The sequence below is a fragment of the Chiloscyllium plagiosum genome, unplaced genomic scaffold (assembly GCF_037043375.1).
Source record: "Chiloscyllium plagiosum isolate Xiang-an unplaced genomic scaffold, Cpla_swu_hap1 HiC_scaffold_48, whole genome shotgun sequence".
NCBI lineage: Eukaryota > Metazoa > Chordata > Chondrichthyes > Orectolobiformes > Hemiscylliidae > Chiloscyllium > Chiloscyllium plagiosum.
The window spans coordinates 11,563,256-11,577,617 of NW_028270186.1; the positions used below are offsets into that span (position 1 = coordinate 11,563,256).

General features: G+C 43.1%; 1 protein-coding gene across 5 annotated transcripts in view; it reads right to left on the reverse strand.

Annotated features, from left to right (window-relative positions):
• Window positions 1-14,362, reverse strand: part of nsd3 (nuclear receptor binding SET domain protein 3) — a 106,102-nt gene that overhangs the window by 20,862 nt on the left and 70,878 nt on the right. For all 5 annotated transcript variants that reach the window (XM_043681453.2, XM_043681452.2, XM_087984198.1 and 2 more), the window contains 5 exons: window positions 14,038-14,150; window positions 12,719-12,988; window positions 12,394-12,510; window positions 10,185-10,326; window positions 9,401-9,507 (listed from right to left, as the gene is read on the reverse strand). In XM_043681453.2, the coding sequence (XP_043537388.1) occupies window positions 9,401-9,507; window positions 10,185-10,326; window positions 12,394-12,510; window positions 12,719-12,988; window positions 14,038-14,150 (749 nt within the window). The remainder of the gene's footprint in view (window positions 1-9,400; window positions 9,508-10,184; window positions 10,327-12,393; window positions 12,511-12,718; window positions 12,989-14,037; window positions 14,151-14,362) is intronic.

Consider the following 14,362-nt stretch of genomic DNA (forward strand, 5'->3'; position numbering starts at 1 on the left):
CCGCTGCACCCGATGTGGTCTCCTCTACATTGGGGAGACAGGCCGCCTATTTGCGGAATGTCTCAGGGAACACCTCTGGGACACCCGCACCAACCAACCCAACCGCCCCATGGCTGAACACTTTAACTCCCCTTCCCACTCCGTCAAGGACATGCAGGTCCTTGATCTATTCCATCGCCAGACCCTGACCACACGAAGCCTGGAGGAAGAGCGCCTCATCTTCCACCTCGGAACTCTCGAACCACACAGGATGAATGTAGATGTCTCCAGCTTCCTCATTTCCCCTCCCCCCAACTTATCTCAGTCCCAACCCCGGATTCAGCACCGCCCTCTTTACCTGCAATCTTCTTCCTGACCTCTCCGCCCCCGCCCCCACCCCCTCTCCGGCCTATCACCCTCATCCTCACCTCCTTCCACCTATCGTATTCCCAGCGCTCCTCCCCCAAATTCCCTCCCCTCGACATTTTATCTCAGCCCGCTTGGCACACCAGCCTCATTCCTGAAGGGCTTATGCCCGAAGCGTCAATTCTCCTCCTCCTCGGATGGTGCCTGGCCTGCTGTGTTTTTCCAGCTCATTTTTCAACTCTGATGTCCAGCATTTGCAGTCCTCACTTTCACCTTTCATCACTATGTCCTGTTCCAACAGCAGTGAGGTATAGTTTGGATGGAACCACCCAAACAGTTCTCGACTGGAACTCTGAAACCTCTCAAATTTGTTGACACAAGGTCAAAGATACTTCCCGCCACCCCCTACTCCTCAGCTGATGAATCATTATTCTTTATGTTCAATGCCATTGGTGGGAAAACCTATGGGTGGTGAGAGCATACAATGTATTCTGGACATGGGACTTAAACGTCCATAACCAACAGCTTAGCAGCACCACAACTGACTGAAGTGAAGTCCGAAAGGACATAGCAGCTAGCCGAGGTTTGTGACAGACGGTAAAGGAAAAAGGAAAATTTTATTTAATGGCATTCTCACCATTCTATGTGATGATTGGTATCTTCCACATATGCTCGTCCGTAACAGTTTGGAGAGAGAGAGAGACACCTTGTTTGTGACAACTGCATAAACACTGTGCACATCGTGAGGGCAGTGCAGGAGAGACAGACAGACAGACAGACAGAGAGAGAGACAGAGACACAGAGAGAGAGAGAGAGAGAGAGAGAGAGAGAGAGAGAGAACCTGCACAGTTATTGCCTTTGCTGTTTTTGAATTCATGTGTCACTGGACATCGGTGTGCATCTGGGAAAATTAATCTTGGAGGAACTGGTTTGGAGCAAAGTTCACAACACAGAATCAGATAAATTAATTGTTGTTTTAAGTCTGTCCAATACAAAGGCTGTATGAGTGAGTACAGTGGGTTATTTCTTGATTATATGTTTTTGGAGATAAGGCTCTTGATTAAACTTAAAATATAAGCCATAGCTATTAATTTAACCTGGTGCAGTATTTTGTAGAGGAATAAAACGGTGTTATTTTCTGGGTCTGTAGATTTTGAAGGAGCAAAAATGGCCTTTGCAGTGATATGTAGTTCTTGTCAGATGTGGGAGTTTAAAGAGAGTTTAAGGGTTACTGCGGATTATATCTGCCATAAATCTTATCAGATCGAGTTGGAGAGACAGATAGAAGCGATGAGGAATTTGAAACAGCATCAGTATGTGATGGATGGCAATTATAGGAAGGGGGAAAGTCTCAGATACAGTCACATAGATGGGTGAATTCCAAGAACGGTAAGACAGGTAGGCAGCTAGTGCAGAAGTCTTTTGAGGATATATCCATTTCAAACAGGTATGCTGTTTTGGAAAATGTAGGGGGTGATGGATTCTCAGGGGAACGTAGTACGAACAACCAAGTTTCTGGTATGGAGACTGGCTCTAATGCAACGAGGGGTAAGTCGGCTTCCAAGAGATCAATTGTGTTAGGGGATTCTGTCGTCCGAGGTACAGACAGACGTTTCTGTGGCCAGCAGAGAAAAAGCAGAATAGTGTGTTGTTTCCCTGGTGCCAGGATCAAGGATGTCTCAGAGAGGGTGCAGAATGTTCTCACGTGGGAGAGTGGCCAGCAAGAGGTCATTGTCCACATTGGAACCAACGACATAGGAAGGGAAAAAGGTTGAGATTCTGAAGGGAGATTACAGAGAGTTAGGCAGAAATTTAAAAAGGAGGTCCTCAAGGATAGTAACATCTGGATTACCCCCAGTGCTACGAGCTAGTGAGGGCAGGAATAGGAGGATAGAGCAGATAAATGCATGGCTGAGGAGCTGGTGTATGGGAGAAGGATTCACATTTTTGGATCATTGGAATCTCTTTTGGGGTAGAAGTGACCTGTACAAGAAGGATGGATTGCACCTAAATTGGAAGGGAACTAATATACTGGCAGGGAAATTTGCTCAAACTGCTCAGGAAGATTTAAACTAGTAAGGTGGGGGCGTGGGACCCAGGGAGATAGGGAGGAAAGAGATCATTCTGAGACTGGTACATTTGAGAACAGACGTGAGTCAAACAGTCAGGGCAGGCAGGGACAAGGTGGGACTAATAAATTAAACTGCATTTATTTCAATGCAAGGGGCCTAACAGGGGAGGCAGATGAACTCAGGGCATGGTTTGGAACATGGGACTGGGATATCATAGCAATTATAGAAACATTGCTCAGGGATAGGCAGGACTGGCAGCTTAATGTTCCAGGATACAAATGCTAAAGGAAGGATAGAAAGGGAGGCAAGAGAGGAAGAGGAGTGGCATTTTTGATAAGGGATAGCAATACAGCTGTACTGAGGGAGGATATTCCCAGAAATACATCCAGGGAAGTTATTTGGGTGGAACTGAGGAATAAGAAAGGGATGATCACCTTATTGGGATTGCATTATAGACCCCCTGATAATAGTCAGAGGGAAATTGAGAAACAAACTTGTAAGGAGATCTCAGCTTTCTGTAAGAATAATAGGGCGGTTATGGTAGGGGATTTTAACTTTCCAAACATAGACTGGGACTGCCATAGTGTTAAAGATTTAGATGGAGAGGAATTTCTTAAGTGTGAACAAGACAATTTTCTGATTCAGTATGTGGATGTACCTACTAGAGAAGGTGCAAAACCTGACCTACTCTTGGGAAATAAGGTAGGGCAGGTGACTGAGGTGTCAGTGGGGGAGCACTTTGGGGCCAGCGACCATTCGTTTTAAAATAGTGATGGAAAAGGATAGACCAGATCTAAAAGTTGAAGTTCTAAATTGGAGAAAGGCCAATTTTGGCGGTATTAGGCAAGAACTTTCGAAAGATGATTGGAGGCAGATGTTCGCAGGTAAAGGGACGGCTGGAAAATGGGAAGCCTTCAGAAATGAGATAACAAGGATCCAGAGAAAGTATATTCCTGTCAGGGTGAAAGGGAAGGCTGGTAGGTATAGGGAATGCTGGATGACTAAAGAAATTGAGGGTTTGGTTAAGAAAAAGAAGGAAGCATATATCATGTATAGACAGGATAGATCGAGTGAATCCTTAGAAGAGTACAAAGAAAGTAGGAGTATACCTAAGAGGGAAATCAGGAGGGCAAAACGGAAACATCAGATGGCTTTGGCAAATAGAATTAAGGAGAATCCAAAGGCTTTTTACAAATATATTAAGGACAAAAGAGTAACTAGGAAGAGAATAGGGCCCCTCAAATATCAGCAAGGTGGCCTTTGTGTGGAGCCACAGAAAATGGGGGAGATACTAAATGAATATTTTGTATCAGTATTTACTGTGGAAAAGAATATGGAAGATATAGACTGTAGGGAAATAGATGGTGACATCTTGCAAAATGTCCAGATTACAGAGGAGGAAGTGCTGGATGTCTTGAAACGGTTAAAGGTGGATAAATCCCCAGGACCTGATCAGGTGTACCCGAGAACTCTGTGGGAAGCTAGAGAAGTGATTGCTGGGCCTCTTGCTGAGATATTTGTATCATCGATAGTCACAGGTGAGGTACTGGAAGACTGGAGGTTGGCAAACGTGGTGCCACTGTTTAAGGGCGGTAAAGACAAGCCAGGGAACTATAGACCAGTGAGCCTGACATTAGTGGTGAGCAAGTTGTTGGAGGGAATCCTGAGGGACAGGATGCACATGTATTTGGAAAGGCAAGGACTGATTAAGGATAGTCAACATGGCTTTGTGTGTGGGAAATCATGACTCACACACTTGATTGAGTTTTTTGAAGAAGTAACAAAGAAGATTGATGAGGACAGAGCAGTAGATGTGATCTATATGGACTTCAGTAAGGTGTTCGACAAGGTTCCCCATGGGAGACTGGTGAGCAAGGTTAGATCTCATGGAATACAAGGAGAACTAGCCATTTGGATACAGAACTGGCTCAAAGGTAGAAGACAGAGGGTGTGGTGGAGGGTTGTTTTTCAGACTGGAGGCCTGTGACCAGTCGAGTGCCACAAGGATCGGTGCTAGGTCCTCTACTTTTTGATATTTACATAAATGATTTGGATGCGAGCAGAAGAGCATATAATTAGTCAGTTTGCAGATAACACCAAAATTGGAGGTGTAGTGGACAGCGAAGAGGGTTACCTCAGATTTCAACAGGATCTGGACCAGATGGGCCAATGGGCTGAGAAATGGTAGATGGAGTTTAATTCAGATAAATGCGAGGTGCTGCATTTTGGGAAAGCAAACCTTAGCAGGACTTATACACTTAATGGTAAGGTCCTCGGGAGTGTTGCTGAACCTTGGTGTGCAAGTTCATCGCTCCTTGAAAGTGGAGTCGCAGGTAGATAGGATAGTGAAGGCGGCTAGGAGAAAGTGAGGACTGCAGATGCTGGAGTACCAGAGTTTAAAAAAGGAGAAGCTGGAAAAACAGAGCAGGCCAGGCAGCATCGGAGGAGCAGGAGAATCGACATTTCGGGCATAAGCCCTTCCTGAAGAAGGGCTTATGCCCGTAACGTCGGTTCTCCTATTCCTCGGATGCTGCCTGGCCTGCTGTGTTTTTCCAGCACCACATTTTTTAATCGTGAAGAAGGTGTTTTGTATGCTTTCCTTTATTGGTCAGAGTATTGAGTACAGGAGTTGGGAGGTCATGTTGTGCCTGTACAGGACATTGGTTAGGCCACTGATGGAATATTGCGTGCAATTCTGGTCTCCTTCCAATCGTAAAGATGTTGTGAAACTTGAAAGGGTTCAGAGTGCCACTAGGATCAGTGCTGGGTCCTCTACCTTTTGTCATTTACATAAATGATTTGGATGCGAGCATAAGAGGTACAATTAGTCAGTTTGCAGATGACACCAAAATTGGAGGTGTAGTGGACAGCAAAGAGGATTCAGAAAAGATTTACAAGGATGTTGCCAGGATTGGAGGATTTGAGCTATGCAGAGAGGCTGAACAGGCTGGGGCTATTTTCCCTGGAGCGTCGGAGGCTGACGGGTGACCTTATAGAGGTTTACAAAATTATGAGGGGCATGGATAGGATAAATAGACAAAGTCTTTTCCCTGGGGTCGGGGAACTAGAGGGCATAGGTTTAGGGTGAGTGGGGAAAGATATAAAAGAGACTTAAGGGGCAACTTTTTCACGCAAAGGGTGGTACGTGTATGGAATGAGCTGCCAGAGGATGTGGTGGAGGCTGGTACAATTGCAACATTTAAGAGGCATTTGGATGGGTATATGAATAGGAAGGGTTTGGAGGGATATGGGCTGGGCACTGGCAGGTGGGACTAGATTGCGTTGGGATATCTGTCAGCATGGACAGGTTGGACCAAAGGGTCTGTTTCCATGCTGTACATCTCTATGACTTTATCAAGTCCCTCATTCAACCTGGGGATGCCCTCCACTGTGTTGTGTGACAATACCCACCATGCAACTAAAAAGGGATATCCATGAATGCTGTGGGCTGATATCAACAGTGTTCGACCTCTGTCAAATCATGACACATCATGTCCCCAAATCTACCATGACCATCAAACCGTGTGATTGACCAGGTCCAATGAAAAATGCAGGAGGGTATGTCAGGAGTAACACCAGGTATACCAGGTGTGAAGCTTCAACACAAATTGTTTGCAAGCCAAACTGTGGAAGCAGCTTGTTATGGACAGGGCCAAACAATCCTATACATCAACAAGTCAGATGGCTGCTCTGCTCTCCTGCCACATCCATATGGAAATGGTGCTCAATTAAACAAGAGGAGGTGGCTGCTTCACAACCATCATGTTTGTGAATGATGTTGAGGCCCAGCATGCAAGGCTGAGATATGAGCATCCATGTCGAGACAGAAGTGGGGAGAGATGATCCATCTTAGCCTCTTCCTGAGGTCCCCAGTATCTCAGGTGCCAGTCTTCAAACCATTTGATTCACTCCACCTGATATCAAGAAGCTTCTGAAGGCACTATGATCAAATCTATGCTCTTCAGTCCTGCCAATTCAGTGTTGTTGGCAGGCAACTCTCCAACCAACAGGAGGTGGGAGTTCCACAAAAATCTCCATCTTGCATGATGGGGAAATACAGCATTGCAAAAGACAAGGCTAAGTCTTTAAATCCACTTTCAGCTCAAAGTGCCAAGTGGATGACCCCATCTTAACCTCAATCCCGATATCACGGATACCAGTCTTCAACCAATTTGATTCACACCACATAATGTTTAGAATTAGCTGCAGGTACTGGAGACTGCACAGATTACAGGTCTTGAAAATGTTCCAGTAATTCTACTGAAGACCTCTGCTTCATAACTTGCCATTTCCCAGTTCAAGCTGTCTCAGTACAGCTACAACACTGTGGAATTTTGGCCAGCTATGTCCTCAAACAAAAAACTGGTGAAACTCAAACCAGACAATTACGACTCCATCAGTGCACTTGCAATCCAAGTGATGGAAGGGGTCAGTGCTATCAAATGGCACTTGCTTTGCATTAATCTCTGCCAGGGTCACTCTCTCAAGCTCATTTGTCTTGATGCAAACACGGACAATGGAGTTTAACTCTCGAGGTGAGGTGAGAGAGAGGCTGCCCTTGATATCAAGGGTGCACTCCAATGAGAATGGCATCAAGGAACCCTTCCTAAACCATTTCAGCTGAAATCATCCCGGGAACAAGAAAAGATGGCTGTGATTGTTCTATGTCATTCATCTCGTTCCCGGGATATCTCTGCACAAGATGCTCAGGGTCGTGTCTTGTGCCCAGCCATCTTAAACTGCATCCTCAATCACCTCCTTTCCATCTTAAGGTCATACCTGGGGATGTTTGCCAATGCATAAATGTTCAGCACCCATTCCTGACTCCCCATGCACCAAAGTTGTCTCTGTCCAAATTCTGCAAAATGTGAACAACCTCCAGACTTGGGCTGCTTAGTAGCAACTAACATTTTTGCCAGTCAAGTGCCAGGGAATGGCAATCTTCAACAACAGAGCATTTAACTATTGCTCTTTAACATTCAATGTGTGATGATCACTGAATCCCTCATATAAACATCTTGACCAGAAACCATGCTGGACCGTATAAATACTGTAGCTGCAGTAGCAGTTCAGAGGCTATGAATTAGTTGTCACTGCATTCCTCGCCAGATCTTCAGTGCCTGTCCACCATCTACAAGGCACAAGTCGGGAGTGTGATGGAATGCACCCACTTTCCTGGATGAGTGCAGCTCCAATACCACTCAGGAAGCTCAACACTATCCAGGAGCAAGCAGTCAGCTTAATTAGCACCACATTCACCAGCTACAATATTAACTCCATTCAAAAGCACCGCCCAAAGCCTCAAGGACAACTAAACTGAAATACAAAAACAGCATTTGCGGGTGAATAACTCCACCCACAGGTGTCTCTCCAAGCAACGCTCCAGTCCAACTTCAAACTACATCATTGCTCTTTCATGGTTGCTGGGTCAAAATCATGGAACCCGCTTTCTCACATCACTGTTATCCTGTTCATGAACGAGGTTCACCAACATCTTCCCAAAATCAACAAGGACAAGAAAGAAATGATACCCAAAACAGCAAGCCCACATCTCATGGGCATATAAAACATAACTCCATGTCTCAGCTGAGACAGTACATGGTGAAAGTATAGAAGTGTCAACACAATAAAGTACCAATTTCTTCCTAAGATGGACAAAGGAGATTGATTGGGAAAGGGTAAACAATATATTAAAATAAAAACAGGGAATCAAACTGTGCATTAACAATGCAGTACAACTTGCTTGAAAACAGTACAGTTGACATGCAGGAAGCAGATGGGATAAACAGAAACAATATGCTAATGCTTAAGCTGATATTTAAGATTATGCAACTGAAATTCAAAGGAAATTTTGAGCAGGCGTACAGATTCTTGTTCAACAAGTCAGCCTCAAAAACGGATCCAACTCAATAGTTGGTAAAATGCACTGCAACTCTTTGGTTACCTGGGTCTAATGATGCTGCCTGACCTGCTGTGCTTTTCCAGCAACACATTTTTAAGCTCTATTGATAGTTGTTGGGTTATCCTGAGATTGGAGGGAGCAGACATAGAAAGAAACCCAGGGACACGCTCTGTACCTTGTGAATGGATAATTGGAGGTGGTTTGCTGTGACTCCTCAGAAGGAAAGAACATGCTAATCAATGTTTAACTTCACGCATCAAAAATGCTTAACAATGGAGCTGAGGTGAAATGCCGCCAACTAATATGCACAAAGGCTTTTGGTCAAGGTGCCAAGAAAACATCACGTGTTTGGGTGGAGCACAACTGACCAGTAGGTGGGCTTTTCCTTGCCTTGCTCTGTTTGCACTTTTCAGTTCTTTGCAGGAAGACAGCTAAGTTGTTGTTGTTGTGGAAACAGTGAACACAGAAATGGCACACGGTCTTGGAGCGCATCAGAGAGAATGTTTCTTATGTTCAGAGAGTCGAACAGAGAGACGTCATCTACACTCGGGGAAGGAGACACTTTTCCCCAATTGTTTAAGCTGCAAGTAACAAAGAACTAGACAGTTCGAAAAGCACTTGAAACTTGATGAGAATTGGTGACTTATAGCACATTTTCTTTCCACCAACTGTGGCTAAATAACCCCACTGAATTTTGAGAAGTAAGGGGCTTCTGTGAAACATTTCCAAGCTACCTTTGAATTGGTAATTCCTACTTTCCTTCATAGCCTGGTTTAGTTCCAAAATTACTTGCTGTAACCAAATTTATTTCGCACTGACTCTCCTTTTCATAGGAACATAAATAATGAGAACAGGTGTCAGCCATGGAGCCCTTTGAACCTGGTCGGCCATTCAATATAACCATAGCTGATCATCTACTCAGTCCCCTTTTCCAACTTTCACACCATAGTCTGATCTCTTTAATTCCTGGAACGATATCGGATTAGCTCTTGATTAGCTCTCCAGTTCATCCCAATGCTTAGCTCTTGAAAAAATTCTCGCATTACACAAAGATGCCCACAGCAAACATCATGACACTTACCTTTGGACGCACACCCAGGTACCCACTGCAGTTGGGAGCTCCACACTTACATACCGTCTTTCCATTGCCCAAACAATCCAAATTATAGTTGAAGGTTAATTCAGAACCTGAAGATAAAACAAATGGGCATTATTTCGACACGTGGTTAGCACTTCAGAGGTTTCAAGAAATCAAGTCAAAAAGCTATGCTTGTTTTGCTGATGATGCTGTAGGACACAACATGTTTTAATACCTTCACGCACCCAGCCCTTGATAATTCAGTCACAATCCACAGCAGAGGGATAAAGAACATTCTGAAACCAGTTTGCAACATCCTCCTGCAAATCTATTGTTAAATGCTAAGTGCCTCAGTTTTTAAAATCACAGAATGCCATGTGCAAGGAACACATGACATTACTGATGTTGACTGAGCTGCCAGGGTTTAAGCAGACAGCTTTACTCAACTTGAAAACCACATGCTTCATTGCAAACAATGATGATGACTGGGCTCTGGTATGCTGAGAAACAGTTGTGCAAATACCACTGTTCCTTTCTATTTTAAGCCACATTAATTATTTGCAGTCTAATAACAAGAGAAGAAATAACATCATCCAGTATGGTCTGAAACACATCTCACTGCACTTTGCTCCCCCATTTCAAGACACAGTGACTTACGCTATTCAGTATGTGTCTGTATGTTCACAAGTGGAGTTTCCCATCAACTTCATACCTGCCCACAATAAGGCAAAGATCTTGCCTCGCATCCAGTTCTCATGAAGACCCTTTCTCTCCCGCGTACTCTCACCTGCTCGAATGTCGCAAAGTGCAAAAAGTCCGACACGTGTGTCACCATTCACTGTCCATTTCTGTGTCTCGCAGTTTGGATTGCAACTGTGGTTCATGAAGCGGGAGTAATTGCCTTTGGGCCCAGCATCAATGATACGATCCTGGGAAAATGCAAATCAAACAAATGCTTTCAGCTTCACTCTTAACTGGTAACAATCACCTTGTTTCCCACAGCCTTGTCAGAACTTACAAAGAAACCCTATTATGGTCCAAATATCCAGTTCATTTGCAAATGATGCAATGTAAGGCATTTATAGGTTTACACATGAAAACCTATGTCAAAGTAACTCCAGGCTGTTCTGATGATGAGTCACTGGACACTGCACAGACTGAGCCAGATCTGTTCAGACTCTCGTCCAATTCCCATTTTTGTTCAAGGCAGTTCTTCATTTTGGACACTGGACTTGGCAGAGTTTGCATTAAACCCTTCTATTTAATTCAGGGCTTCATGTTGTTTGCCAGTGATGGCATTAAGATGGACACCCAAAGGACAAAGTTTATTATAAGACTGATATAAATAGTCATGACTCCAAGAAATTTCATGCCATTGCTCAAAATATTTGGACATGACAAAAACAATGGTGGTCAAGTAAGGCAGTAATATGTACTAAAATACTCAAGCAGCTATGTCTACTAAAGGACCAATTATAACTCAAAACATTTCATCTTGAGGATCCAGCTTTCTACTAGTATCAAGACATCCAACTTCTCAACAACAGCACGTATTCAGATATGGAGACAGAACTCTGGACAAGGAACTCAAGAGAAACGGACCACAAGGTCCTCAGGAAAAGGAGTGTGCCATTCAGCTATTTCAACGTGATCCACCATTCAATAAGAACATGGCTCATTTCATTATGCCCCGAACTTCCTAATGGCAGACCCCAAAACCCTCAATTCACATCGATCCAAAACCTGTTCAACTCAAAAAATGAAAACATTTCAGATGCTGTACATCCGAAGCAAAAACAGAAATTGCTGTTCAACAGTTCTGTGGAAGAGTCACTTGACCTGAAAAATTGACTCTAATTTCTTTCCACAGATGCTGCTAGAGCTGCTGAGTTTTGTCAGCAATTGCTGTTTTTGTCTCTGTTTAGCTCAGTTCACAATGTATTCAAATTCCCAATCTCAAATGTTCTTTGTGTCAAAGTAGAACAAAAAAAAAACAAACTCCACCAATCAAAACTTAACTTTGGTTGAACCTTTTTTGAACTGGTTCCAATGTGATTAACTGTCACCTGTAGTCAGGAGAAGGAGATTGTACACAATTGTAAATGCGATCTGAGCAGTGCCCTCTACAGTTGTATCAAGACTTAGCTACTTGTATTCTCCAGCTCTTCGCAGCAGATGCTGCAACATCACAAGCCCAGAGGAGCTAAAACACATTTTCTGCATAAATTTAACTACAAACAGAGTATTCTTGTCTTGGTGCAAAAGCAGCTTCTCTGACTTCTCAGACACTTTGCCATGATGGACTTGGGTGGCCACTCATCATAAATGCTTATGCCTATCAATATTCACAGAGTCAGAAGGAACCTCGTTAATACGTTCACAGTTCTTGACCAATAGCATTCCAGTTGACCACAAGAGAGGTGCACAGAATCCAGTTTGATGACTCAGGACAAGACACCATCCTATCACCATCAGAACATAGAAAACCTTGGCCTCAGCTGATCTGTCAGGTGGACATGAAAGATCATAGCACTATTCAAAAGAAACAAACAATGCTGAGGATTTACTAAGCTTATCGATCACCCAGTGTCACTTAAAAATATCAAGCCTTATTATTTGACAGACTTTGTCATGTGCAACATTACTCAAATCTGTCTCGGTTTCTTTCCATGGCCGCATGTCAAAAATTCTGTATTTGCTACAACACACCCCAGAATGTTTCAAGCTCGCTGTCAGCACAATGTAAACGCAACCCTTTGTTTTCTTTGCACAACAAATTATCACATTAACTTCTTGAGGGAGCATTTCCACCTCAGAAACACCATGCTCTTTACTGAATATTCAAACCAGTGGCACTGGACCTCAGAATGAATGCAAATTGTCACATTAAACACTCAGTACTGTAGTGTGCGCACCCCAAGGACCAGTGCTTCGTCAATCAAACTTTCATCCGAGCTACTGAAGAAATAATTTCACTCGAGAAACTCACTCCTTACCTTGGTTAAAGTCAACAAATAGAAATTGGTAACGTTGTTTTCGTGAGCATGTTTTATGCGGTTTCTGCATTCTTCTTCATCAATTAACTCACCAACATATTCAGTTACAAATTGACCCTGCATGCAAGGATGACAAAAGGAGGACTTGTAAAAGGTGCTTTAAAACGTCATCGCTCTCTAAAGCCAAGTAAAATACTGGGGTTGCTAGAAATCTGAAACAAATGCAGAATGCTGAACTTTCCCAAGCCATTTCTGTGGTTGTTCCACTCTCATGTCACGGTCATCCTTGACGAATCTAAAGAAGGAAAGTACAAAGAGAAGTCACCTTTTTAATATCTACTTTTGTGCAGAGGCCCCAGCCCCGTGCTTCTGTCCTCACAAGTTCTGTCTCAGGGTAGAGTCGTTTGCTGAAGCACTGGTTCTGGCAGCTTTCTCCAGCTGGACAGACAAGAGGATGGCACTCGTACATCAGAATCCGGTTCAGGCATTCCGAGTCCAGTCCACAAGGGTTTTCATCTGTGGGCTTACAGTTGCATCGTGGGATTTCTGACACATCAGCAACATGAATCTGCACTTTGCCAACTGGTTTGTTTGTCTAGTATAGAAAAGAGATAACATTGGAATTCACTGGTGTCCACACTTCAGCATTTTACACTTTTCTTGTCATTCATAACTGAAGAGCTAAGTTCACCTCTCAGCAGCAGCTGACCAACAACTGATATTTAATATTTTAGCTGTTTTAATTAATAATGTTTGATTTATTTTTTCACTTTTCTGAATCAGTCAAGGTCAAGACTTAATTCACTGTGATAAGTGGCAATATGTGATGAAAAAAATCAATACATTCAAGAAAAACATCGAAAATTATCTTAACAATAGTTCAAGTGGTCCAAACCCTTGCAAATTGAAAGATCTGTTGCACAACCGTGGATTTCTGGTTTGTTCATCAAATATTGGTCCAAACTACGAGCGAACAATAATTCACCAGTGTCCTGCTCCTCATCGCTGTCAAAGCTGACAAGTGACTCTGTGACACAATTGCAATTGTTTACTCTGCTCCCAAACACTGGTGACAAAACATGTCAGGACCCAAAGACATGTATGTCACCTGCAATGTTAGCAGGTGAACACTCCATTTATGGTGGCATGGCACTTCCCTGCAGGAATTCTAAGTGTTATCAATCACTTCAGGCCTCCAGGAATATCCCCATTGTGAACAGCAGAGAGGGGATTTTCTCATGCTCTTTCCCCAGATTCATCAGCATTCAATTCCAGTTTAATGGCTCATTTCAAAACTGAAAGCTAGAGTAATGATCACAGAAGCAAAATAAATGTCAAGAAATAATGTGGCATACTATTGAGATATGTTTAAGTTGGATACCTATTCATTTTTCAAAGCGCAAGCTCAGTTTTGTCAAGAGACATTATCAGATCTTGTGAATTGTAAATATGAACTTCATTTTAAGATGAAAAATTGCAAAAGGATGGTGGAAGCAATTCCGACCTCATGCGTACATCTGAATGGGGCTAAACTAATTAATTGGCTACAAAATGAAAACTCATTTTAAAAATTTATTTCAAACACCAATTCTTGAGAAAAATCATGAAACCCATGCCCACTGATGATGGAGACTTTTACCTTACCTTAATAAATCTGTACGCTGGTGGCTTTCTTTCATTGCGTTCATTTTCTAGTGCTTCCTTACTTTCTTTCAATAACTTTAGCTCCTGGAAACGTTTTGCAGCTTCTTCCAGTGCTGTGAGTAACAAAAAAAATGTTTGGTTTGGAACAAGCTTCATCTCCCCATGCCATGCAACACCCAGTGTTCAACTTAATGGATTACGGCTGTGGGTAACTCAGTTGCATTTCACTTTTTCCTGGTAGGAGCTAATTAACAGGAGCATTGATTGAATTTTGCAAAGCCAGTTATTAGGCAACAACAGCATCCAAATTCTCACCAGAAAATAC